The 27,253-nt window shown below is 50.4% G+C and overlaps 1 protein-coding gene across 1 annotated transcript in view; it reads left to right on the top strand.

The window, feature by feature from the left end:
• The window catches only part of ZFHX3 (zinc finger homeobox 3), a 399,882-nt gene that overhangs the window by 339,647 nt on the left and 32,982 nt on the right, over positions 1 to 27,253 (top strand). Inside the window, 1 exon segment of the mRNA XM_039558074.1 lies at positions 2,847 to 3,078. Within this exon segment, the coding sequence (XP_039414008.1) occupies positions 2,847 to 3,078 (232 nt within the window).

Genomic DNA, 27,253 nt, shown 5'->3' with positions numbered 1-27,253 from the left:
GGCACGGAGTGGGGGCAGAGGAGGGAGATGAGGCCTCTGAGCAGGACCCTCCTGTGCTAATCACTGTGAGAACACAGCCTTGCCCGGAGACCTGCACACTCCGTGCACGGCGGACAGGCTGCGCTTGGTGTGGCGCATGTGGGAATAGGTGCTGGGAGCCCGTGGTGCTGAGCCACAGTTGGTGTACGGACAGGAACACCCGTGTCCCCTGGGAAGCTGCACTCGTGAGCCGTATGGTTTCCATCAGAGCGTTCCTCTCTCTGTTTCTGATTTAAAGTGTAGCTTTGACTCACCCTGATCAATATTTTGCATGCCATGCGTGAAGAACCAGATGTTGGAAGTTTCCTATTGTGGAGAGGGAGGGGGCGAACACCCCCCCAGACTCACAGAAATCGATGTTTTCTGACAGAAGTTGGTTGGTTTTCCTTGGAACAATATATTCTTTTGATTTTCAAGTTGATTTGTCTTCTAACAAGGTTCTGGTTTAGTATTTTGAATTTGTTTCCTGTGATACGGATAAATTCTCACAAGAGGGAAGTTTAACAGTGTGATGGGCAATAACTACACGTACTTGGACAGCATTTCATCGCCTCCAGCAGCGCACAGCTTTGACTGGCTCAGCCCTCACATCTTTTTTCTCTGGACTGCTCCTTTCCTCTGCTGGGGGATGGGTTGAATCAGGTGCACACTGTGCTGTGCCCAGGGCTTGGTGGTGGTGGCACCCTCAGCCTGTGACTTGTCCATCACAATAGGCAGGTGAGGCTGACCCCAGCGCGAGGGATGTTTGAGACGAAGCAAAAGAAGAGCATAAAATAAGACACATTTATTAAACTGTTTAAAACAAATGTTTTCCTAAAACCCCCTTTTAAATGAGAACAGCGCAGACTGTGCCTCTGGTTCCACAGAGACCATGTCCTTAATATTTCCTTGAACCCGTGACCGGATTTTTCTCTAATTGCTCACTGGGGGTTTCCTCTGGCTCTGTGCAGAAGCTGCTGCTGAGCCCGTGGGCGCTTCCTGAGCTCCAGCACGGGGTTTGTGGGATGGGCTGGCGAGGATGGGGCTGGTGTGGTTCCTGGAGCCAGGCCCCAGCCTGCAGCAAGCTGGGAGCAGGGAGGTTATGGCAGGGGTTGGAGCTGGGGCGTTATGGCAGGGGTCAGGGCAGAGCCAGGCTGGCGAGGCTGGCCCGTCTGAGGTGGGCACGTGACTCTTGCGACGGGCTCGCTGACCTTTCATGCCTTAAGCCATTCATCTTCTTTTGGCTCAGGAAGAGGGTAACACATGCAGACAATAGAAATGAGATGAGGAAGAAGTTCTTATAAGGCAAAACAGCAAAAAATCTTTTGAGGGCACCAGTGGGATTAGTGCCCTCGTGGATTCTTCAAATATTACAGTGAATTTAATTAAATACATCGTGATCCCAAAAGAGGCTAGTCTAATTAGCCAGATCTAGAATACATTTATTCTCTTTCCTCACCCTTCCAATCAGAAGCCTAGGCATCAGCTCATATCCTATTTTTAATCATTCCTAGACTCAGAGGGCTCTCCTTCCTCCATGTGAGCAAGGCACACAGCGCTGGGTAATATGTGTCTTTAATCTTATCTCAGCTGTAACTGAGATAATAAGCATCAGAATTTTTACCAGAAGGTCCTGGCTGCACGTAGGCAATATTTTTGATTGACAAACCTCAAGATCATTTCCAAATCACTGTACTTGTGCCTCGGGCCAAGTGTGTGGTGAGGAAAGAGTTCCGTGAGATGACACAAAGACACAAGGGGGTGTCGGGGTTGGATGGGAGGAGCTGGCAGGGAGTATTGCTCAGCTGAACTGTTCGGTGTGGGGTGGAAACACCAAAGGCCTTCACTGAGGGATCTCATTTTGTTTCACCTTGGTATTCATTTTTTCTCAACTAGTGACACACCCTTACTGTGGAATTGGGAAAGTTCCTGTGACCTCCTGCTGCCCAGGGGGAAGGGACAGCAGCTGTGCCGTGGCAGCCAGCGTGGCTGTGCATGGTGAATTCTTCCTTCTGGTTCTAAGAAATAATTGCCACGTCTGTGGGATCCATGACAGGAAATGGCTGTTTGTTTCCCCAGAGGCACGTATCTGTGTACCAGAGGATTGATAAGTTTTGCCAAATAATCGCAGTATCATAATCTGGAATTAGTGGTATTGGCTGCAACAGCACAGCTCAGGAGGGGGACAAGGTTTTTCCAAGTGCTGGCCTCTCACAGTGGTACTTGGCTGCATGCTCACCGTTGGCTTTTCAGCCTGGGTTTCACAGGCCAGGCTGCTGCTTCCCTCCTGACCCAAGGGAGTAAAACTTGGATGCCAGGGAGCGGAGAGCTGGATGATGGACAGGATGGCTCTGCACTCTGCTTCCATACACTGTGCAGGACCTCTCTATCTAATGGGTTTGTTGTGTTCTAGGGTTGCTTTAGTTTTACTCTTCATAGTTTTCCATGAGAATTTACAAAATTTAATTTTATGTTTGATATGCAGTTGGATCCTCTCCCAGGACAAGCTTTGAGTGTGAAGGAGTGAGCCCTGAGTGGGTCATGAGCAGGTGTTACTGCTGGGTCTAGTGCTTTCCCTCACTGAGGGAGGTGATCTTGTCTGTCTCCATCTGTGCTTTGTGCCCATTTCAGTGTCTTTTGGTTTTCATGCTCTTCAGCAGGAGAGCATGTAATACCTTGGGAGCAAACAGGCTTTGTCTCACTGGATCTGTGTCAAAATGTGGTTCCTTAACCAATTCCCAGGTGGCTTTTAGCAGTTTACAGGGGACTAACCCAGGAGACTGGGGGTGATAAAGGACACTGACATCCCTCTGCTTTGTTCTCCACAGCACCTGCAGCACCATGAGAGCGGGGTCGAAGGTGAAAGCTGCTACTACCACTGTGTCCTCTGTAACTACTCCACTAAGGCCAAGCTGAACCTCATCCAGCATGTACGCTCCATGAAACACCAGCGGAGTGAAAGCCTCCGGAAGCTACAGCGCCTCCAGAAAGGTCTTCCTGAGGAAGAGGAGGACCTAGGACAGATCTTCACCATTCGCAAGTGTCCAGCTGCCGAGGCCGGTGAGTGCTGCTGCCTTGGCGTGAGCGGGGCCAGCGCCACAGGGTGGGTGGGTGGCATTAGACCCACTGTGCTCTTCGGTGACAAACTTGGTGATGTTCCTGTTTCTCTTCCCTGCTGTGCGATGACACAGTTTATCAGTAACACATTACAGGAATCCCACCTGGCCTGAGGTGGGATTTGGGATGTAGAAGTTTAGGATGTTGAAGTTACGTGTGTTGATTCAGGTTGGTGTCTTAAACCCTGGAACATTGTATGAACATCTAAAGATACTGTCATATCTGGGCAACTCAACAAACCAGTGCACTAGTAGATGTTTTCCAATGAGTCAAGTGATGCCCTGAGCACCAGCATAAGCTGTGCCAGCTTGGCACTGATTTCTGGTACTTCAGCCACACTGGACTGGGAGGAGGAGCTGGGCAAAAGGGGTGGGCAGGACATGCAAGTTTTCCATGTCTGTTCTCCATGTCTGTTTTCCATGTCTCCTCTTCATAAGGAAAATAAAGTGAAGGGCTTGTATGAAACATTCGCTCACACAGATCATAGGACAGGGATTGCAGCTGCGAATCCAGCAGGAGGAAGTGTGCCTAAAAGGAGCAGTTAGGCTGGATGGAGCAGAGATGGTACTTTGTTTAGTCACACAAAGGGTTGAGAAGTTTTTCATGTTCTGAAAAATCAAGGTCTCCTGAAGCCCTCTTCAGAGGGAGGAGAGGAGGAGAATCAGCCTGGGTCAGCTGGTTTGTGTGCTGTCAAGGCATGAAGGTGCTGGAGCTGGGGTGTGCCAGCAAAAGCCTTCACAGTCCTCCTCTTAGCTTCAAGCAGGACTTTTCTCTATGACTGCTATGAAAATTGGTAAATCCTACATATAGCCTGAGGAACTGGCATTCTGCAGTGAATGCACATGGAGGTGAGGAAGGTGGCCTTGGCTGAAAAGGCTGAGAAGGAACAGCGGCAGCAGCTGACGGAGGTTTCGTAAATGTCCCTTGAATTCACACCTGGGTCTTACTGCTGTTATGCCTGTGAGAAACGAGGATCTGAAATAAACCCAAAACACCCCAAGAGTGAAGACAGGCGATTTTTCATTAAGAGTTAAATTCAGTCTTGTGGAAAAAAGTGCCCAATCTGTGACCTTGGCGGCCCAGCAGAGTCGAGAGCGTGGAACACGCTTCCCCAAAGGTCACAGTCACAGTGAGAGCGTGGTGGCTGCCACACCGCCTGGGGGGGACAGCGGCTCTGGCAGCCCTTCCGCTGCACTGCGGTGCTCTGCCGTAGGAAAACATTCCGAGTTCAGAAGGGTTCTTTGGGCAGGGCTGTGGGTTGTGAGCTGCTTAAATGCAAAACGAGCAGAGAGGGGAAACCATCCGTGCCCTTTGTGATAGACAGAACAACCTTGAAAACCTTGTTTACTCTAGAAATTTCTGTTTACCTTGTCTTTTATTGTACAAACCTTATCTTTCCCATCCGGCCGCCCAGATTAGGACATGGCAGGTAGTGGGAGGGCAGGAGCTGACTGGCTGGGAGGGAAAACATTTTGGTGACCATTTTAAAAAATGTAGTATTTTTGAAGTGAAAGTCCTGACAAGTCACTGAAAGGAAAGCTTGATTTACAAGTATTTTACTTTAATTTTCTTTAAGCCTGTTGGTTCTTCAACAAAAACTGACAGAGAACAAGACACTGACAATTTCTTGATCATATTTTATTTCAAAGGTTATGAATACAAGCAAGAATAAGGCTTCAGAAGGCAAAGGGTCAGTTTTGCTTGTCACTTTAAGCTGAGATACTTAATTTCAGACACTCCTCAAGCCCACTGTTGAGCTGATCAAAGTGGGACACCTCACTGGCATGCTGGCCCAGGCATCCCTGCAGGGATGGGAGTCAGGTTTGGATGAGAAGCTGCTGTAACCCCAAGGGGGAGAAGGGGTGCTCCCATCTCCCACTCATTCTGATCCCATTGTGGGGATGCTCAGCTGTGGGGCAGGGCTGTGCACGGGGGCGGTGTGAGTCTGTGCCCTGCGTCTCCTCCTTCTCTGTAACAGGGTCTCTCCTGTGTCCCCATTATGGTTTTTAGTGTTGTTTTCTGAGGGCTGGGTGGACTTTTCCCCTCTGCCTTTTGATAAGGCGTCTCTGTGTTATTGGATATCAGGCTCAGAGACTGGGACAGATACTTGTCTGTGACACTTCTCTGGTCTGTGACACGTGTCTGCTGGGGCACAAAGGGACCATGACTTCTCTGTTGCTTTGCCGCAGTCCAAGTGCAGTGGTTTGTTCTGTACTGTGGCCTCGTGTGACAGAGTGGAGTCACCCTGTTCCCCTCCCGCTGCGTCCCATTGCTGTGCACAGAGCGCAGGTGCTGGTGTTGAATGCTGTGTGTACCTGCTCCGTGTGTACCTACTCTCTGGTGTGTGCAAGTATGTAGGAAAAAGCAGTACTGTCTGGAGACGGTGAGTAGATACTTGCTTGTGTAGATGCATCTCAATCTGTTGGAAGAGAGCTCTGATCACACCTTAATTAGTCCTCTAACAATCTGCAAAGGTCAGTGCCAATTGCCTGTTCATTTACATTTGTAATTGTGATGGTTCTTGATTGCACATTAGTTGCAATTCACTCCCTCCCACCCTGAAGAAGCACAGGCAGCCTGAGCAGCCGCTCCAGGGACACAGGAGCCTTTGTCCCTGCCTGTGCCAGCCCCTCAGCACTCCTCAAAAATTGGGTGTCTTTTGGGGAAGAGCTTTAGGATCTGCCCTCCGCTTCCAGTAAGGGAATGACAAAGTTGTTGGCAGGGAAATTACATGGACATCAGGCAGGAAACCCAATCCTCCTTGAACTGGATAATTAAAGACAATTAAACTTTTCTGCTTGCTTTGAGAAGTGTGCTCATTATGCAAGAGATGGGGAAGCGGCTGGAAGTTCAGCTGGTTTGTTGATCAGAGAGAACACAGCTTCAGGGAGGGGGTATTGTCCTCTCAGGGTATTTTTGGACATCTCTTGCTGTGGTATCTGGGTTGCTGCCACTGCAGATGTCAGCCCCTTGCTGCAGCAGCATCTGTGTAATGTTACTCATAAGCGAATTGATTTTTAATGATGGGGGTTTCGAGAAGAAAAAAGTGAAGAAAGAGTGACCATAATAAAAACCAAAACGGTCTCAAGATGTCAGATGAATGCACTTACGGCTCATTAGATAATGACAGAAACAAATGTGAAACAACCTGCATCGAGTTTTCATTCTGACTTTGGAAGTGTTTCTTTCATCCCAGAAGGCATCAAGCACCACACCCCTCTCCATAGCTCGGGCAGCTGCACACAGGGTCGTTGGTCAGAGCGGGGTTTCTGCCCTCTGTCCACCACATAGTGCTCCTGCTCTCCCCATCATATTCCTCTCCATGTGCCACCCATGTAGGTGGGGCTGTTGGGCCCCCATTGCTTAGCCTTTGTACCCCTGGGCAAGTGCTGGTCGCACTTAATGTGTTTCCTCCCTTACCTGTTTCTCCTGACTCCTCCTGTTTTCCATCTCTTCTCTCCCTTTCCATAGTGTCTTCCTGTGGGAGGAGCAGTAGGCCTTTGCCCGCCCTTCCCACTGTGTGGGACAGGCATCCTTTAGGTGTCCTCAGGTGTCCATGCTCCTTGCCTGCACCAACCTCTCCCCATTTCACCGCAGAGGACAGTCACACCTCAGTGTGGTGGTCACACTGTCACAGCAATCCTTCTCATTGCTGCCAAATCCTTGGCAATCATCTCCTTCCGGCGCAGGGTTCTTGTTGGGGCCCTTGCAGGAAGAGCAGGGCCAGCTCTCTGGCAGCCCTTGCTGGACACCAAATGCTGTGAACAGCCCCTTTGTCCTGGCAGGACGGACAGGGGGCTGGGGAGTTCACCTCTGCCCCTCTGCCCACCCTTGCTGGAGCACCTGCACTGCTCCCTCTGCCAGCCCGCAGCAGGGGACCGGCCAGTCTCCCTGCTCCAAACAGGTGGATTACAGTTATTTTGAGGACTGTCTTTACTGCAAAACTCTGCTCTATTCTCAGAGCAGAGTTTTGCAGTAAAAGCTGGAAAGCTGCTGGCTCCCTGGAAGGGGGGGATGCCTCAGAGGCCCTGCTTTCCCCTTCCGTCTGCCCCACAGGCAGAGGTGCACTGTTTGTCCACGTCTCCCTTGCGTTTCAGTGTGTGACCTTTTGAAGGGCTGGGAGCTGCAGACTGAAATCGGGATGTGAATCTTTAATGAAACCAAGTATGTAAACAGACCTAAGGTACAGCTGAAGCAGTGTTCGGATGAGAAAATCCCACGTGGTTTAAAAATAGTAGCTCCCAACCTCAGAATCACAGAATCACACCTCAGCCTGACTCTGCCTGTGTCGCCTGCAGACAGCAGGGTGCTCATTTGGTTGCTGCACCTCAGTGCACTGAGTCATGCAAACGCTGTGTTCCTCCCTCTCACAAGCAGTTCTGTGGCTGCCCCAGGGGTTCGAAGGCATCACCATCGGGGGGACAGGAGCAGGTCCCACGTGCTGGGGAGCCAGTTTGGTCAGGGAGCAACCAGGATGTGGTTTGCAGTGAGAGGTTTCTCTCAAATGCAAAGTTTCTATCAAGCAGAAGGGAGGCTCGATGCCAGCCCGGTTGAATCCATTTGTGATCTGGCAGGCCCACAGCATGCTCTAATACCTCATCTGCTTCCTCAAGACTGAGGCACTACTCTCTGGTTCCCTCCTCTACTGTCCAGGCTCTCCAGTTCCCCTATTCCCTTGGTGGCCATTTCCTGGATTGGGAATTGTGACCAGCCCATCTGTAAAATGAAGCAAATTGTGTAAAAAAGGAGAGGAGATCTTCCACAAAAAACTCCTGCGAGGGAACCATCCTGTTATTTTCCCACCCTGAAGGTGGGCAACCATGCAGGGCATTTTTTCCTCACCATCGTAAAGCACGGAGTAATTACTCATGGAGCTTGTTACAGCAGGGGTGGGAGATGTGCCTTTGGGGTGGATTTTTCATGATAGCAGACTCTCTACTTCCAGTAGAACTTTAAGACTTTTGAAGGGAAAGTTGTTAATGGCAAATTGTATTTCTCCCTGCTTGAAATAAATGTAGTGGGATCTGACATCCTCCACTTGGTCTCCATTAAAGACAGTGTGGTCATTCTTAATGACGCCTGTTGGTCTCCAGCTTCTGCTGGAGGTAATGGAGGGTTTTGGAAAGAAATCTCCAGTTTGTTTTGTAATCTCTCTCCACTTTTTCATGGGACTTGATTTCACACAGCAGTTAAGAGCTTACCAAAGCAGATCACCTCTATGGTGCCTGCAGGAAAAGAGCACGCGGAGTCCATGCTACAGCATCAGCCAGTCAAAACCCCTCTGCAGCTCTGGCTCTGCTGACGATGCCCCAGGTACATGTCTGAAATGTGTGGCCCTTGCAGAGGGCTGGGGAAGTAATTTCCAGGCTTGTCCTTGATTGACACATTTAATAATCTGCCAACCCAGGTTATAGCCTGAGCTCCTGTGTGCAAACACCAAGTGCTCCCCAGCTTCATCCGTATCTCTTGGGCTTTTTACCTCTCACTCTCCAAAACTTGATACTGCCTTTTCCCAATACGCGATCTGTAACCCCTGAGAGCAGCAGCCTGCTCAGGCTTTGTTTCCAAAGTGCTGCGTGTAAATCCAGCCAAACCATCAGTACATGCATGGTCAGAGGTGGGCGAGCAGCCACAGGTTCATGGGAGTCATTGGGGGCCCTGTCGTGTGCACCCGGCTTCTGCTGGGCCCGTGTCCTGCAGCTGGGGGTGTGCAGCAGCTCTGTTGTCCAAGGTGGAAATCCCTTCCTGTCATCTCCTCAGACACAGAGAGTGGGACGAGGGATTGTCCTGTTTTGAGAAAACATTTACCCATGGTGCGGTAGCGTATGTGGACTAGCAGCAGAGGCAAGCAGCCCTGGGCGATGTGTGTATTGCGCTGATTGAACTCGCAGTTCCCTTTACTGCAGCAGTTCTGATCTCCCTGCCAACCCCACCAACTACCCCCACAGGCAGGATTATCTCTTGTTTTCCAAGATCTCGTGTCACATGTGTTCATTTAGAGGACAGTTTGTTGCCTTCCCCTTTGTTGTTCTGGTGAACCTTGGAATTTTTTCATTTTTCTTATGGATTGAATGGCTTCAGGACTTTTTACCTTTCCAGCAAGTTCCTAATAGAGTTGCAGTATTTCTGGCAGGGTCTCTCCACTGGAGGCCATCCCAAGGCTGGGCAGATGACAGAGTCTCTCCTCCGTGGTCAGGCAGAGAGACTAGGGAAGCTTTTGGTTCTGCTTTAGTTTCACATTGCTTTAATGGTCATTGAAATCCAGCAAAGGTGTTTCTGGCAGCCATGGATCAGGGTGGCTATGCCCAGCTGACTCCTTCGGAAGGCCTGAGGATGTGAGGAGAGCCCAAACGGTTTGAGAAACTTTTAGGGGACTTTTCTTTCCTGGTATTGCCCTGTAACATAATTTCTATCTGTTCCCTCCTTGTCTCCTTTCTCCCACCTAAATTTTGAGGAACCCCATTCGCATCCCAGCAGCATCTCTCTGTCTTTTTCCATTTGGGATACCATGGGGCTGTTGAGGTCTGGCTCCACAGAATGCAGGGATAAAATTGGTTCTCTTTAATATCTGGCAGAGGCAGATTTCCTTTGTTTTTTATTTTTTGGGGTTGGTTTTGAGTTTAAAGTCAAGAGCAGTTGTGCCTTAGCTCTGCTTTGACCAACCAGCAGCAAAGAGATAATCTCAAAAGGATATGAAAGGTTTAATCATTTTAATTTTGTTTTTATTAAAGTTGGTTGTGACTTTTTTCCTGTGCCCCTGGTAAAAGGGGGGTAACAGAAACCTACCCAAACCCTCAAGCATCTGCTTAATGAAACTGCAGCGGGAGGCGCCTGCGGAAGGAAGCGGTGGGATTGGCCGGGCTGGGGAGGGCAGGCCAACGGCATGCGGCAGCAGCACCCAGCCGTGGCAGGAATCTCATAAGCCCATCCCACTCCAGCCACCCCTTGTCCTGGGGAGCTCAAGGCTTTCATTAAGCAGAAGGAGAGGAAGCTCTGACAGCTGACTTGTTCTAGAATGTTTTTCTTGTTTGACTGCATCTTAAAGCCCTTTCCACTTAGGAAAAGTAAAGGGGGAAGTATCACCAGATGCTGCAGTACAACACTATGAGACTCCCGGTCCCTCTTCTCCGCTTTTTTCTCCATATCCATGCAAACTCCAGAGCCAGACTGAAGCCCAGCTGTCAGAGCTCCACATCTCCCTGAGCTCCATTTCCCTTGGGACTCAAGAGTGGCATCCCTGTCTCTTGGTAGTCCATCCCTGAAGCTCTGCTGCCGGTGCCCAGTGCATGGTGCCCACTGCACCTTCTGCTTCTCTTCCCTGTTTCTCTTTTCTCCTTTCTCCTGCACAGATGTAGAATAGGGAACTCTCCTGAGGACGTGATTGTTGCAGTGGTGCAGGTTAAAGATTGAAGGTCTCTCCCTGTGAGGAGTGAATCAGTAAAGTTTTGAAGGCATTGCAGGTACTGCAGCATGGCCTCAAGGTGTGTTGGAGCAGGTTAGATGTCCATGTGAGTGACATGGGATTCACACTGACAGCAAACTCGGCTCATGGTGAAGGTCCCATCAGTGTAGCCATGCTGTGTCTTGTCCCAGCCTCGCCCCTGCTCAGGTGCTGTGTCTGACCCAACCCCCTGCTTCAATCTTCTGGTAGCATGAAGAAAAAGAAACCCTCCAAAACTTTAGACATGTGCTCCAGCAACTGTTCCTCCACTGCTAGCCCTGATTTATGATGTTTCTCTCATAGACTGTGTTGCAGCAGCTCATATCCAGCACCTTCCCACAGGTCTGACTCTTGTAGCCATTGCTGCGCTTCTGTTTCCTCCCTTCCCGTGCTACTGGGCTTCAAATTAAATACCTCTGGAATGAACATGCCTCCTCCTGTGTTCCCAGGTTAATGAGTTGAAAGTTTCCTGGCTGCCATGTTGTTCTTGGTGTATTAGTTTGGAGTCTTGTTCCACTGTTGACCTGAACTGAGAGGGGCTGGAGCTTCAGCACAGAGTTTTGGTGGGACCTCAGTACCTTCTTCCCTGCTAATGTGCCCTGGCTGGGGACAGTGGCAGAAAGGAAAGGTCAGTCACATTCAGCTGGGCACAGGCTTTGTGTTTGGAGGCAGCAAGGATGTTTGAGTGGTTCATAAGTAAACAGTGGAGCAGGGTGAGACCTGGAGCAGCACGCTGGTGTGCCATCCTGTTTGGAAGGTGAGTTTGAAGCCTGCTGCCACTGAACATGGCCATTTGGGGTATAGGCTTCACTGTCCTGCACGAAAGATCCATTTGTGTATAAAAGCTGATACAAGTCTGCAGGGTCATGCTCAGCACTGGAAGAGAATGTCCTTGTACCTTCCTCTCTTCGGGAAATACCCTTGCAGGGCATCAGCTCCTTTCCTGGTTGTTCCTGCCTTTTCCCTGCTGTTGTTCTCTCAGAGTTCATTCTGCTGCAGGAGCACATGTCTGATGGTCTTTAACTGGCAGGACTGAAGGAAGCCCCCCTGCTACCCAAACCTTGCCATGCAAACCCAGTGCACTGCCCAAGATGAAAAAGTGCTTTGAGACCTTTGTTCAGAGGAGACATTGTGAGGATAGGAAGTGCTCTCCTCCACCTCTCATCTGTAGGTTATGGACTTAATTGCAACAGATACACAGCTTGAGTTCTGAAATGGATTCCTTTTTTTCCTTATGCAAAATGAGATTCCATACATTATAGGGGGATGATTTGTGACATAGGGTTTTACAGCAGCTGGCTCAGGCTGGCAGTGACCCCTGGCCTGACCCGCTCCAACATTCCCACTGCTGCGGTGTGCATGTTGGACCACTCTCCTGTGTCCCTGCTCTGGTCCTCTGTTTGCCTGTGCTTCTGAAATGCACTTGCTTCCTGTCCCTTCTGCGAGGCCTATTGATCCTCTGGTGATGACATTAACATCCTCAGAACTGCCTGAGAAGGAGCTACCACATGCATTTATTTTTCCACTAAAACTCTAAGATTGGCTAATAACGTGCCTGTCAGCACCAGTGTCCTGCCTGCTCTGACTGCTTCAGAGGGAAATCTGGGGACCCATAAACAAATTCCTACCTCAAATCAAGGTCTCATCCTTGTTCCTGCTAAAATTCAGTTCATGCCCCTAAGCAAGAGGGTTATATTTATTCCAAATACTCAGTTTGCTTTTCCAAGTTGCACATCTCGATGCCTTTGCCATATATTTTGTTTTGACCTTAATGATTTCTTGAGGCCACAAGTTCCAAAGGTTAATTGGGAGCTGTATGAGAAATTACTATCTGTATTTGCTTCCAATTTGCACTTTTTTTTCCCCTTTCCCCTGTCAGTCCCTCCAAGAGTGATGAGTGAGAAAAGCAGTGTTGGTCCTACTCTACTGAACCTTCACTTGGATGCTCCTCTGAAGGCCACCTTCAGCTCAAAGAGCCTGAGCCCTCTCTTTCTCTGTGTGGGTACCTCCTCCTACCCCTTTTCAGGCTTTTCATTCATCTGTGGTCACTTCATTAAATAAATAGCAGTGGTTTGGGTTTTTTGTTCTGTTCTACACATGTGCTTTCTCCCCTGTCAGTGTGTCAGGCGTAGGTTTCCACTGGCCTGCAGGGATGTGCTGGCCTCTCCACAAGATGCACCCCGAACATTCCCACTCAGTGCCCTTCCTGCCCCAGCCTGGGGCCCCAAGCCCCTAAATCTCAACGTTGCTCTGAGATGGTGCACGTGGGGCCCTGCATGGCCCCGCCATCGCTCCCCAGGGTTAGGGTTAGGGCACCCCAGGGGCACAGCCTGATGTGACTTCCCATCTCTGTGTTCACGTGTGCAGGCGCTGCCGCACCTTCTCTGGGAACAGCTCTAGCATTTGGTTACCAATTAAGTTGAAGCATTCTGGCCTTTTCCCATCCCCCTTTCATAGTGGTGAAGGTTGAATTAGGGCTGGGTGTTTGGGATTGTTCCCTGGCCTCCACTGCTACTTTGCTGCCTCCTTTGTGGCCAAACAATGGGATTAATTTGGCCTTTGCCAGCCATGCTCAGCGCCAGCCGTTCCACTTCACTTGCGCAGCCACCGCCTCTCCCTTCCACAGCACCTACTCCCTGGCTCCTCCTGTTCTCTTTCCGTGTGTAGCGTGGAGGGTCACTCGTGGTTTGTTTTGTGTTGGTCTGGCAGGGTCAGGGGCCTGCTGGTCTCCTCCTGCTCCACAGGACCTGTCAGGTGAGGTGACCACCCGTTGCCAGGCGAGCCCGTCCCCCGCTGGCTGCAGCCATGCAGGGCAGCATCCCCTTCCTTCTGCACAAATTGGCAAGGACTAACCTTGTCATATCTAGTGCGGCGCTCACGGGCGCCTGCCTCCGAGGGGTAATCATGCAGGCATAAATTCGGAAAGTTGCTAAGCTATGAGCAGTCTTATGAGCATTAAAAGTGTCCTCTTTGCCAGAAAGGTCATTCATAACTTGGCTGCGCCGCTGATGTACAGTCAGTGATATTGATTGATTAATGTATAAAAAGCACCAAATCCATTTGCTTCTATGAAAGAGAATAAAGTGCAGTCGACTCTCTCTTTATTTTCACCTCATCCTTTTGTTTGAAGGACGTTTTTTTTTCTCTTTTTGTTTTGCCAGCTAGGTTTAAGGGGGTTACAAAAAGCCAGTTTCTGCCAAGTAATGCGTTCACAAAGGGAACATTGATTCACATCAGTGTCGCTTGAATTACCCTTAAAGGTTTGCCAAGGAGTTGTTCTTATATTAACCTTCTGTTCATCAAAGACAAAATAAATAAATAAGTCATAAAATCAGCTTCACTGCCCATGCTGGAGTTGGATGCAAAACAGGAATTTCTCCTATTCAGAATTTGTGCTCCAGGTGCTGCACCTTGGCCCCTCTCCCCAGGCTCTTGGACTTTTCCCTCCTGCAAAGCTGCTCCCTCAAGGCCCCAGTCTGAGCTAGGACAAGTGTTGATGGTTTTAGGGAGGGGGGCTCCTGCAGGGGAGTATTTTTGGAAGGATGTTGTATAAAAAGTTCATTTAATCACTGCAAGCATAACTAGAATGATTTCTACACAGGACAGTGAGGCCCAAGGAATTCTGCCCTGGCCAGGGTTGGCATTCTTCTCATTCACCCAAGGTCTTGTCTGTTTTTCTGTACTTACTTGACCACTGGTAATTAATAATGTGTTGTTCCCATTTTCCTCTGGTTAATTCTGAAATAGGAGACACCTTGGTGCCCCTGGAGCTTTGGGCAGCAACATCCCACCTTCCTCTCTCTCTGGGTGCACCGGCATTGTCCATGTCCATCCCAAAGCACCCTCACCTCCTGTGTGGGCAGCGAGGGGCCGCAGGTGTCTGTTCCTTTGGCAGGATGTCTGGCCCATGAGATCCAGAAGTGGCTGTCCTCTGCAGCAGGAGCTCTGTTGCTTTTCCTCAGTGCTGTTTAACCAAACCTCTGCATTTTCACTCAGTGCCTGTTCCAAAACTCTGCAGTGCCATTCAGTGACATTTCTTCTCCAGAGCAGGAGTTTCTTTGGCTTCACTCTGCATGTCAGGCAGCTGTGCCCATCACACTCATCCAGCAAACACAGAGCTTGCAAATCACCTTCCCTTGGAAACATCTCTGCACGAGCTGTCCCACCTGACTGTCACAAGAGTGACCAGCCATCCCCAGCACAAGAGTCCATGGCAGCCCTTGGGTTCTCCATGTCATTTCAGATAACCTGAGCCGTCCCACCACAAGGGATGCCCTCACTCATGGCTTCCAGTCTGGCAGCGCCTGGTGGGCTCCTTGGCTCCCAAAGCACTGGCTTGGAGCCACAGGGGAGCTCAGCTCCGGAGTTCTGCTCAGACCCATGGAAGCACTGTGCTGGCTGCGGCATGGGCAGCCTGAAGTGCCCGTGACCCCATGCACCAGTGGTGTTCTGGTGGTGCTCTGCACTAGTGCATGAGCCCACGGGTACCTGAGGTCCCACGAACAACTTCAGCACCGCCCACCTGGCACTTTTATTGCAGTGTCTCTTACTGGTGAAGAACGATGGTGATAACTCTGCCAGCTGTGAGGTTGCGTGCTGGGGTGAACACCAAAAATGGCAGTGTGCAGGATCCCTGCGGGATGTTCCTCCCACAACTTTCTCTGCTTACTTTGCCCGCATGGTGCATGTGCTGTGGTGGGCCCTGGACTTTGTGCTGCCCGTTTCACATCCCCAAGGGGCAAACCCCCAAACCCGGACACAGCTGACAGCAGGGCTTGGCACCTGGTGTTCCCAGGAAAAGCCTTTTCCCCCGTGACTGCTGTACAACCGGAAAGGAGAATCATCCTATTTTTTAATCTTTTTCTCTGACTGTGGGAGCACTACAGCCGGCCGAGGCCCCCTCCCCCTCTGGCGAGGCAGTGAGGATTGGATCAGATGATACGGAGTGTGCATGCTGAGAATGAATCCATTTTCTCTCCTCCATCTCCCCAGAATAAATTAGAATTTGCCTGATTTAATAAAATGGCTTCATCTCTCTCTGCCATCTTTTCTATCTCCCATGCGTTTCATCCCCACCCCCACTGCAAAAGAATAGATCTCGCCTGTGCGGGTCCTGTTTGGGGCCATGCTGCGGTGCGTGGGGTTAGTCAGCGCCGCACGCTCCGCCTGCCCAAGGGTCTGGCCAGGACAGCACAGGATTTGTCCCTGTGTCTCCATTTCCTTATAGTCCAAGGAGGTGGCTGTAATTGCTGTTGAGGTCAGTGTAATTTACTGTCCATCTGTCATAAACCTGCCCTCGCCAGGGATGTGACTGCCATGTAGAGTGTTTGGGGACAGGGAGGGGCTGGGGACAGGGATTATACAGCCCAGATTTGCCCCAACACAGTGCTCTGTAAGTAGTGTGTGTGTGTGTGTGTGTGTGTGTGTGTGTCTGAGCGCGTGGAGCGGGCCTGAGCACTGCCACAGACCCCGAGGAGGAATTATTGTCCAAATTTAGGTGGTTTTGCTACAGCCAAACCTTTTTCTGTCGCCTGGATCTGGTGGTTTAATTCCTGTTTCGTAGGCTGATTTTTTCCTTTCCGTTCTGACACTAATTGCACCAGGCGCATTGGGAGTGGCGGCTGCTGAGCGGTACCAGCTAAATGTTAAGAAAGGTTTTAAAAACAGACTGAACTCTTCCTTAATGAGGCTCAATCGTGCTCTCCTCCGGGTGGTTTTGTTTTGCTGATCTGTCAGTTTTTCGAGGATTTAATTGCACTTTTTTCGTATTAGTCTTTGAAATGGGGCTAAGCAGCTTTCTCTAAAATGCAACACAAAAAGGAGAGATGCTTCCCTATTTTCTTGCTTTGCTTTCATCACTCCAGGATCATCATCTGCCACTGGCACCTGGGACCCTGCAGTAGTAAAGAATAAAATATGTGAGAGCATAAGTGAAGGGTGGGCTGCACTGCTATGCTGGCCCCGCAACTGGAAACCCTTGCCGGTGGTTCCGTTTGCCTCCTGGCTCCTCCGTCTGTCTCCAGCTGGGTTGCCAGTTACGCTAATCCTAGAAGACCTTCCTGATGTTGGGTTTATAGGGAGAAGTAGGAGGCAAAGGCCGAACTGGTTTGTCCAATGTAGCTCATTTCCTGCAGAAATGACACAAAAATGAGTCAGAACCAAGCAGTGCTGCAATGCTCTGGAATGGTTGTAGGCTCCTCGAGCAGTGGAGCTTGCCAGAGCCTCTGGAGGCCTCTGAGCCCAGGCCCTGCTCAGAGACAGGCCAGCCAGGGCTGTCTCTGCTGGGGTCTGAAGCATCTCCAAGGGGTGGAGACCCCCCAGCCTCTCTGGATCCCAGTGTCCAGCTGCTACAGTGCTGGGAGTCCAGGGCAGGGGATGCCAAACAGATGATGCCGGGATGGGAGGAGGCAGGAGAGAGCAGGCAGATGTATCCATGAGGCTATTATCTTTATGGCATAGAGAAAACACATTTGAAGCAATCAGCATGGCATTCTTAATGGCTTCACTTCCCTGTGCTCTCCTCACGGGACAGGTTGCACAGCAGCCAGGGCTACCGGGGCTGTGCAGGCGCCGCCCCGCCACGCACTGCTTTTAACCAGTGCTTTGTTTTGCAGAGATGCACAAAGCTGCTGCTGAGTTTCCTGAGGATGCTGATGAACAAGGGAGCAGTGAGAGCTCCAAGCCACACAGCAGTGACTCTCCTTCCTTAATGTGCAATTTATTTTTACATCTCTTTGCAATTACATTTCTTTTTTTCCACTTTTTCTTCCCTTCCTCTGGCTTTGTTTCTTTTCCTCTTTCGCCTTTTTTCATGTTTATCCCTTAAATATTTCAGTCTCTTATTTCTAGTCTCAGCCTAACAAAGCATGTTTTCTTTTCTTGTTCTGATGCGTGCCTGCCTCCCTGTGAGCTCCCAGCACACCTCTCATGAGGATGTAAAATCTAAGAACCAGATCTTTGAGATTTCAAAATAAAATAAAAGTAAACTCTGCTTTAAAAACACTTTAGCAGGAAAGCCAGGCTAATTGTAAATCAATGAGTCTTAAAATGCAGCATTGATCTCCAGTTAGAAGTTTGAAGGGGAAAGCAGTAATTACTGTACTGAAGGTAGACTTTTTTTTTTTTTCCTCTCAGCAAGTTCTGGGCAGAAGGAAGGCTCATTAGGGCAGCACTTCAGAATCTGAGTAATTAGTTTAAAAAGTACTTTTGTGGTGTTATTCCCATGGCTAGAAATTATTGGAGTCTTCACAGATTTATAGTTCTGCTCTGATAAAGTTTGATTTATTATTGTGTTTGGTGGGGAAGATCCTTCCTACACAGTCACTTGGGTGATGACCTGGAGTGGGGATCAGGCCAGGAAGGATTGCTGTGGGCATGTGGGGCCTCTTGCCAGCAGAGGAGCCTCAGCCCAGTAGGATGGGATGTGAGGTCTTTGTGAACAAACTCTGGCCAATACTCCAAAAGAAAACAGAGCAGACATCTGGGAATCAGAACAGCAGCTCTTACTCCTTGTGAATGTTGTTGGCCTCCTGTCCAGTTACCTGCTAGTCCCTTCTTGCTCATGGGGGAGACAGCTCAGAAGATCTCTCAGTCTTTGTCATACCATGACCAGCTCTGTGCTGTTTTGTTGGGCCATTCCCTGTGCCACCCTCCTCAGGAAAGCACGACTGGTCTGGCAGGACTGTCAGGCTCCCCTAAGCCCATGGCATTTCTCCATGGGTTTTCCAGCTAATTCCTCCCATGAGCAGTGTGATCCTGCTCTCCTTTTCCAGGCTGAGGCAGAGGAAGTGGCTGCAGGCACCACCTGGGATGTGGATGCAGCCTCGTGTGATGTGGTCTGGGTTTGCTCTGGAAGGTGGGATAGAGCAGAAGTATCCAGGGCTTATTCCCTTACAAAACTATGCTAATTTGGGGAACTGACCCTGGAATTAGCATTGATCCATGTGCAGGAAGGCTTTGTGGCAGGGGTGGTGAGCCCATCTGTACTTGGGGAGCGGGTTTGTGCTCCTGCCAGTCTCCCCAGTGTGTAAAATTGGGATAGTTGCACAGTCTGACTTGTCAATCCCATACCTCTTGCCGTGGCTGTTCCTACTCACCAGACTCGATAAATATTTTCACAGAAATTACTCATTTTGCAGGGACTGCCATAGATCTGATTCTGGAGGGAAGGAAAGGGGAAGGTCTCTGGAGGCAGAAAACCCTTGTGTGGCAGAAAGCCTGCTGGGAAGTCAGCTCAAGAAGAATTAGAAACCCTTTAAATAAATGCTTACTTGACATGACTCTGTCTCCCCCAGTCTAACAAGCAGGGAAGCGAATGGCAGCCGCTGGCCAGAAATTGATTGCATTAATTGATATGCCAATAAGAGAGCTTGTTACATCCGCCATTGGTTAGGAGGCCGGCTAACAAGTCCCGCTGATCAATGGAACCAATAAAGATTTCATCCATTAATGAGCAACATGGTAATTAATGTTATCCATAAACCAATTAGCCTGGGTAGCTAATGTGCTGGTTAGCACAGTGAGTGGTGGAGCCATGGGTGGGCACAGGCCGGCTCATGCACAGGGGACATCACCTCCCCTGTATGAAGGAGACATCATCACCTCTCTGGTGTGGAGGGGACATCACCTCTCCAGTGCCACCATGGGGCTTGGAGCAGCAGCCAGCTCACTCTGGGCCTCCCAGAGCAAGGGAGCTGGGAGGGTGGCTGGTGGGATAGGTCACATCGCTGGAAAGGGGCATGCTTCTCTAGATTTTCAAGGCACTTTCAGCTCTTTCTTTCACTTTGGAACCTTTGTGTAACACACGGGCACCTTTCCCACTTCTTAGATGTTTTTGGAGGTGCACAGGTTTCTGTAACTTGTGTTCCATGGTGTAAGGCAGCATTTGGGTTCTTACTCTGTTGCTGGGAAGCTGCTGGAACCTCTCGAGCCCCCACCAACCACAGATGCTGCTGTGCACAGCCCTGCACTGGGCTTCCCCACACCGCCAGTACCAGTAACAGTGTTAACACAGGTAACACAGCATGAAGGCTGCTGCCTAAATCCACTTTCCAGGGGCTTGCCCCAGCTGCCAGCACCACTGTGGCATCAGGACAGTCCATAGGGATCAGGACAGGAGGTGCCGGAGCAGCCCCAGGCCCTGGGCAGCATCAATCCCACAGGTTCCACCGTGGAGTTACCTTGGATTGTCGGATATTGACCCTGGGAGACCCCTTGTGGATTCCCTAATTGAAAATTAATACCAGATCAATGCCATGGGCAATTTGCATATTGATCATAAACAACTTTGAAGGCACCAAGTGTGTGTCGAATCGATAGAGCTCTCGAGCAGGCTGCAGGGAGAGTGTCCCCGTGCCGGGCGCCTCGGCGGCTCATGCCAGAGAAGCTCGGTGAAGGCGGTGGAGGTGCTGGAGCATGGGTGGTTTGCACCAGACTGGAATCACAGCATGGAGTTCACAGCCTTTTCCTGTGGTTCCCTTCAGAAGGGGAAGGATGGGAAGGGCTCTTTGTTTGCTTATTTTAAACCAAATGGCCACAGCCCAGAGGCATCCCAGGGAGTGGGGGACATCACCCTGTCCTGGGCACACAGCCCTCCTTCCCCACCTGCCACATGCAGCCTGACACCTGCAATAGAGAAGCAGAGGCACTGCTTTTCTGAGGACATCAGAAGGGAACTCAGCAGTGATTTTTGCCTGACATTTTTGTCTTACATTTGCTCTGTGAGGGCAGTATTAAGACCCTTCTCTGTCTGCCCAGGACATTCACCAGTTATTTCAGAATGGCTTTGGGCTGAAGGCAACAAATATTTTGTGTCAAACTCAAATAAAACCTCAAAAACTTAATCTGAAAATCTGTAACTCATCCTTGGAAGCTTCTGGCACAGAGGGATCCCTGTGGGCAGGGAGATAAAGCATATGGACAGGCACTGCATTACCTGCCCCTCTGCACATGTGTGTGGTGCAAGGCAGCGCCTTGGACCCTGCAGGGGAACCACCTCTGGCCTGGCCACAGACAGAGCACAGGGAGCAGAGAGAGGGCAGGACTGGAAACCCACATCCCAAAGTTGCCACTTATTTTAGGAGCAGCCGGCAGCTCCAGGAAGTCGCTGTGCATCTGATTAGCGTGTTACGGAGCTTTCATTGACTCGGCTGTGCTGTGCTGATGAACTGAGGCTGGGGACAAGCGCCTGTAATTGAGAGAAATAAATTCTTATCACAGGCCTCTGCTGGAGTCACCACCTGTGCATGCGCCTTGCTCCAGGTTCCAGGAGTGGATCCAGTCCCCAGAGCACCTGACATGCCCTTGTTAGTGGGAAGGAGCCAGGCTCAGGACTGCAGACACCAAGCACCATCCTGGGATGGCTGACAGGTTCTGTCCACCCAGTCCACTGGCATGGCCCACCTGGTGCTACCTCCCTGCTTGACCACAGGCCAGCAGCTTGAGAGCCATCAGTACCCTCAAGTGTCTCCTTGGGAGCTGCTCTGTGCTCTTCCCTTTTTCTTGATCCTCTATGTTTCACTTGGGAGCTGGAGCAGCTGTTCTCCATTCTTACCTGAGATCTGATGACAAGTGGAAGATCCTTTCTTGATCTGTGTCAGGAGACATGGGCATCACAGAAGAAAGGGTTTTGTGATGCTGCAAAAGAAATAAGAATGAAGGTATAGTTTCTCTGAAAAGAAACCCATCTGCTGTTTTAAATTAAGAGGAAAAAACAGAAGTCCAGGGTCACAGGGCTCTGCAGCTCACTGTGGTGCAAGGCCGCGGTGGGCAGCCCTGTCCCCACTGCAGTGGGGCTGTGCTCGGGTTCCCTTGGCTGCTCGCAGCCCCTGTTATTTTGCCAGTTCTCGGGGCCGTGGACAGACTGCCTCGGTGGGCGCATGCGGCAGTGGGGAGGTGAGTGGAAAGGCTTCACTCGACATTCCCTGACCTCCTAGTACAGCTGAGTGCTGGAGAGGCAGCGCTGAAATTGCAGTCGCTTTCAATTACCCAAAGCCAAGAGAGGTAGAGAAAAAGGGGCTGTTGGCTCCAGGAAACTGAAGTCGCTGCTGCTGAAAGCTTGTTAGTACAAGGGGAAAAGCAATTACTGACATTTTGCCAGTGCCACTAACCCAAACCCAGGGAGGAACAACCCAGGCCAGGCTGTGGCCATCCCTGCCATGCAGGGTGATGTGGGACGCCTCAAGCATGCCCTCAAGGACAGCTCCATGGCTGTGGAGCTGTGGGGTGTCTCCCCTCCCTGTTCTCTTCAGCAGGTGTTGGTTGTGCATGCAGGAGCTCACCTGTGTTACCTGCTCTCTTCTGCACCAGCCCAAGTGGTGTTTGGTATCGAGAGCTTTGAGGGTGCTGGCAGAGGGGCTGGGAGAGAGGTGATGGCGTGGGAATGAAGACTCCACAGGCTGTCCACTGACAGGACTGGAAGTGGGGCTCTGTCTTCGAGGGGCCGCCTCGCTGCCATGGCCTCTGTTCTTCAGCTGTTCACACCAAAAACTTTGGTACTGCAGCTCTGCCAGGCTGGTTTTTCTGCCTGGTGAGCCTGCACAGGTATTGTGCTTGTGCTACCAAAGTGTCTGTCCAGCCTGCTGGGTGTATTTGTCCTGTCCTTCTCAGGGCTCCTGGGGATGCTCAACTCCTAACTCCAAAGTCCCCTTAAAAGCTTAAAGGCTCTCTGCAGACGTGACTTTGGTTGCCACTACAGTGACCCCTCTTGTTCCCCGACGCTGGTAGTCTGAGCATCCCTGCTGGCTCCCTCCCACCTTCCTCAGAGTCACAGAACCATTTAGGTTGGACAGGACCTCTAAGGTCATTGAGTCCAACCTTTGACCAGTCAGCACTGTGTCAACTGGACCATAGTGCTGAGTGCCACATCCAGTCGTTTCCCTCAACTGCCTTTGCCTTGAGGCAGCAGCATGTCTGGGGGTGATCCTCTTTCATTTTTTATTATACATATTATTTATGGCCATTTATGATTTCCCATGTTTGGGGATATTGTTACTTCGTAGAAATGAGGTCCAGGAAGAGCCTGCCAACGCGGCACTGGGATCTAGTCAAGAACAAACCCACCAGACCATGGGTGTCAGACCCTCTAGGACTCACCCCATGTACAAACCATCCTTAGGGACATTCACTTAGAACTATTGGTCTTTTTTCCATGTTCTTTGTAATAAAAAACTTGCCTCCCTGGGGACAAGAAGTGACAATTTGCCGTGGACACTGTACCCGGCTGTGGACCTGCTCCCCTGCCCTGGATCAGCCCCACCACTTTCCTCCACTGCCCCATGTCTGTGTTGGGAACTTGTGGTACCGCAGGCTGCAGGGATATTTTAATTGTCTGTTAACCAGGGCACTACAATTATGGCTTTCCCAAGTTTTTAGCTGAGCTTAAAAGAACTCCAAACATGCTGAGATGGGGAAACAGTTGGGGAGGGGGAGAAAGAGGGTCAGCAAGACATTAATTAACTTTTCCTTGGAGCAATACCATGGAGAGGGAGAATAGAGTAGCAGTTGTAGGACTTGTATATTTAAAAGAAAAAACAGAAAGAGGACATTTTAGTGTTTCGTTTAAGTGTGGTTTGTGAGGATGATGGGTTAAAGTTGTTAGGAGCTCTCCTGTGAATATTCAGCCCCTAAGGCTAAGTGTGAATTAATTATAGCTCAGTTTTGTTATAGTTACAGTGTTCTCAAGATGTACCTTGTTGCGAAGTTGCTAAAGTTGGCTACTAACTTCGGTTTGGCATTGGCGCTGGTTTTGTTTGTGGACCTCTGCAGTTTCTCTGAAGTGAGCCTATATTCCCTGTGAGCACAAAGCATCTCTTGCTCTGCTGAGGGCCTGCAGTGCTCTGCTCTGAAGGAACAAGTGACAGGATAAGGGGAAATGGCCTCAAGTTGTGCCAGGGGAGGTTTAGGTCGTGTACTGGGAAAATTCCTTCTTGGAAAGGGTTGTCCAGCCCTGGCACAGGCTGCCCAGGGCAGTGGTAGAGTCGCCATCCCTGGCAGGATTTAAAACCCACGCCGATGTGGTACTTGGGGACATGGGTCAGTGGAAGCCAGGACAGCGCTGGAGGAGCAGTTGGACTCAATGATCTTAGAGGGCTTTTCCAACCCAAATGATTCCATGGTTCTACCCAACCTGCCATTGTCTGCTCAAGCAGTTCCACCATGTGTCTTTAGCAGAAGGCCAGGGTTGCCTTCCCTCACAAAGTGGGGCTGGGCACCCATCCCCCGGGCACCTTTGCTATGCTCCTGCCTCATTACCTCTGCCACCCAACTCGTGCATCCTCTTTCTCCCATAGATCCCCTTTGTCTCTGGACCCTTGTCCCGCAGGTCTCTGTGTGGAGACTGCTCTGTCCTCTCCCTGCAGACCTGGAGCTGGAGATGGGCTCTTTTGTTTTGCTGTTTGATCTGTGGTTGTGTTTTTGCATGCATCTCCTTTCCAGCTGATTCCAGTTTGGAGCTAGGTTAAACTGTGCAAAATACTGTTTAAAAGAAAAAGAGAAAGGAACTTGTCAAGATGCATTTGTTAGATCACGTTTAAAATGAAACAGAATTGAAGGTAGTTTTTGTCCAAGAAAGGGGAGGCTGAAAAGCCGTCAAGCCGCAGGAGAAAGCCCCTCCTTTGTTGTCCTCCTGACATTGAAGTGTAATTTTTCATGGTTATTTGGACTGGAAAATGGGGGGAAAGGGAGAGATGGGCTTGCGATTATTTCCCATAAATGACAACACAATCACATCACGCTCCACTACAAACATACTCAAGGAATTTGCCTTTTTTTTTTTATATTTCATATGTGAAAATAACAGCAACCTTTCTAGTGCTGCTGAAATTAAAGGGGGTAAGTCCCCGTTGGGTTTCACTGGCTTAAAATACAGCCCAGTTTGTGAAAAACATGGACAGCCTTGTTCCCGGGGAGTGGGAGAATGGCAGTGCTCTCCCAGGGAAGGGGTTCTTGGTTGTGCATGCTCCATCCCTGGGTGTGTTGAAGGCCAGGTTTGATGGGGCTTGAAGCAACCTGGTCTAGTGGAAGGTGTTCCTTCATATGTCAGGAGTTTGAAACAAAATGGTCTTGAAGGTTGCTCCCAAGCCAAAACAATTCTGTGACTCTCTGATATCTATGTCAGCTGAGCACGCCATAGTCAGCAGTTTCTGTTTGTCAGTGAAAGCAGCAGAGGTGCTCTGGCCATGCTCTGCAATGGAGCTGTCTGGGAAATAAGTGTCATTAAACAAAGGTACATGTAGTATTATATTGTTTTCCTGCAGCTCTTTGTCAGGTGGGACTCATCCACCAGCTTTGCATCCAGGCTGGAGCTCCATGGCATTCCTCTCGTAACCTTGCCTAGTGCTGGCTTTGCACTGCTTGGAGTCCTGCTCTTCCTTTCAGGAAAACAGTAGGAATGAACAAGCTGATGCAGAGTAATCCCGTTAGGAGCTGGCACAGATGGTATTGCAGCACATACATGCATCCATAGCGGGAGCTGAAGTCAGACCCCCACCTGGGTTCTACCTCTGCTCTGTTACCACAGCAGAGGGCACTGGGCCCATGGGCATGGTGTGAGGTGGGACTACCCTCCCTGTGCCTCTGTGACCCTTTCTGAGTCAGCTGCACCAGGCCCTGCATGGTGACCCTGGCACAGCTCGGGGGCAGCTGAGCTCATCCTGGGCTTCCAGGATGCAGGAGGGCATCGACCCACTGTGGACCTCCCTCCTCCTCCATATGAACCCAAACCTCTCTACCCAGGGCCCTGGGGGACTCAGTTTAAAGTGGTTGCAAGCAGTTGAACTTGTGACTCAGGCGGGTTGGTGGGCGCTGGCAGGGCAGCCCCTGGCAGCGCAGGGCGGTGCCAGCGCTGGTCCGTGCCCGCAGCCGCTGTGCGCGGCCAGCCCCTCACCCCCAACAGCCGCGGCCTGCAGCAGCCAGCCAGCCCTCAGTCCTGCCTTTCTGTCGGCTTTTTTGGCTACTTATCCTGAAAAGGGGAGCGTCAGAGATTCTTTTTGTTCCAAAGGAGAGACCCTGTGTACAATTAAAACTTGTTTCTGGTAAACCTCATTCCAGGAAAGATGAGCTTTTAACAAAAGGCTTTTGACAGCTGCAGGGTATTTCATTTTTTTAATGCCGAATGAAAAATCAATACATTTTTCTAGGTTATACATATTCAGAACAGGCTTGATATTTCCATTATAATGGAAAATGGGTGTCTGCACATCTCGCCTGTCAGAGCTGCACCGCCACATTTTCCAAGCCACTGCTAAATATTTCAAACCTGATTTGATTGTGGTTCATGACAGCTAATGTTTCTCAGCTCTCGAGCCTGCCGGAGGGTGGAGAGGCAGCGCACGCTCTTTCCCATGCCTACATTTCCACCACCAAAGAAATGCCCTTTATCCCTTTGGATAAGAGCTCTGGGTTTGTTAAGGAAAACCTGGTTGGGAAAAAGAGAGGTGAGAGGTCTTGGGCTGATCAAGCTGGTCTGGATCCCATCAGCATTTGCCGCCTTCTCCAGCTCTCAAACTTCCTGGGTTTGGGAAGGGACAGACCTCGGTGTGATCCTGTGCAATTGCGCACAGCAGTTTGGGTACATTTTGGTGTGTGACTGAGTCAAAGGTTCCCTGACCTCTGCAGAAGTCAGATACTTGTGATTTTCCAGACTCTTCTCCTGCTCTTCCCCCTCCTCTCCCCCCCACCCCCCCCACTTTGTGAATGGTTTAATTTTAAATTAAAAGGAAATACTGCTCTCTAAAATGATTTATTCATGCAGGAAGCAAAGACTCTGCCTAGGATTTTGCATGGGACAGGTGGGTTGGGATGGAAGAGCAGCTCCTTTAGCTGCAGGGGCTACAATTCCTTGCTCTCAGCGTTGACCTGAGCCCTGGCAGTTGGAAAATTCCTTTTAAAAGTTATTAATAAAGCACCATGGATTCAGGAATGGAGCTCTGGCATGGGAACCAGTGCACAGTGTGTGTTGTTTGGATTTCCCGGGAGCATGATTCCCCCATACAAATCCCACAGCAATGGCTCTTGCACCTTTGGAGTCCCAACAGCATGTGCAGCTTTTGGGAGGAGGGGTCAGGTAGTAGCGAAAAGGTCACGGTGGTTTGGAAGTAAATTCCCTGTGTCTTGCTGACCACTACTCGTTCAGCCGCAGGAGCTGGTCTTGGGGTGGTCTGCACACTCTGCTGCAGGTGGGTCCTGTGGGTCGTTACATGAGGACAGTGGTGGGCTCTGGTCGTGTGCAGCGTGACACCGGTTTGCAGTGGCAATGGAAGCTCCTTGTGGTGTGCAGTGGATTGAGAGGAGGAGCAGATCTTCCCTACCAGATATGCTGCTGGCCTTGTTCTCACAGAGGGATGCCCCAAAGGAGTACAGGGGATGGATGGTTGGGTGCCTTCACACAGGTGTTTGCTTTCCAGACCTGCGCTGCACCCTCAAGCTGCTGCTGTGGCTCACCAGCTGCGGAGAGTGTGGGCACAGACCTTTCAGGAGCAGGAGCTTTGCTGCTTTTACTGTCAGTGCTGAGCTCTGCTTGGCAGAAGGTGGGTCAGACATGGGTGTGGGCGTTGGAGGCAACTTCTCAACTGGTCAGACCCCAGTGCAGCACACAGAACCAGCTCAGGGGTGGCTGTCCCCACCTTTTCTGGGCTCAGTGGGAGCACTGGTGGCTGTGCCACAGGCCACACTGAGCAT

This window comes from Corvus cornix, chromosome 11 (assembly GCF_000738735.6).
Source record: "Corvus cornix cornix isolate S_Up_H32 chromosome 11, ASM73873v5, whole genome shotgun sequence".
Lineage (NCBI taxonomy): Eukaryota > Metazoa > Chordata > Aves > Passeriformes > Corvidae > Corvus > Corvus cornix.
Note: the sequence above shows the minus strand (reverse complement) of the source record. Positions and strands in the feature narration are given on the sequence as shown.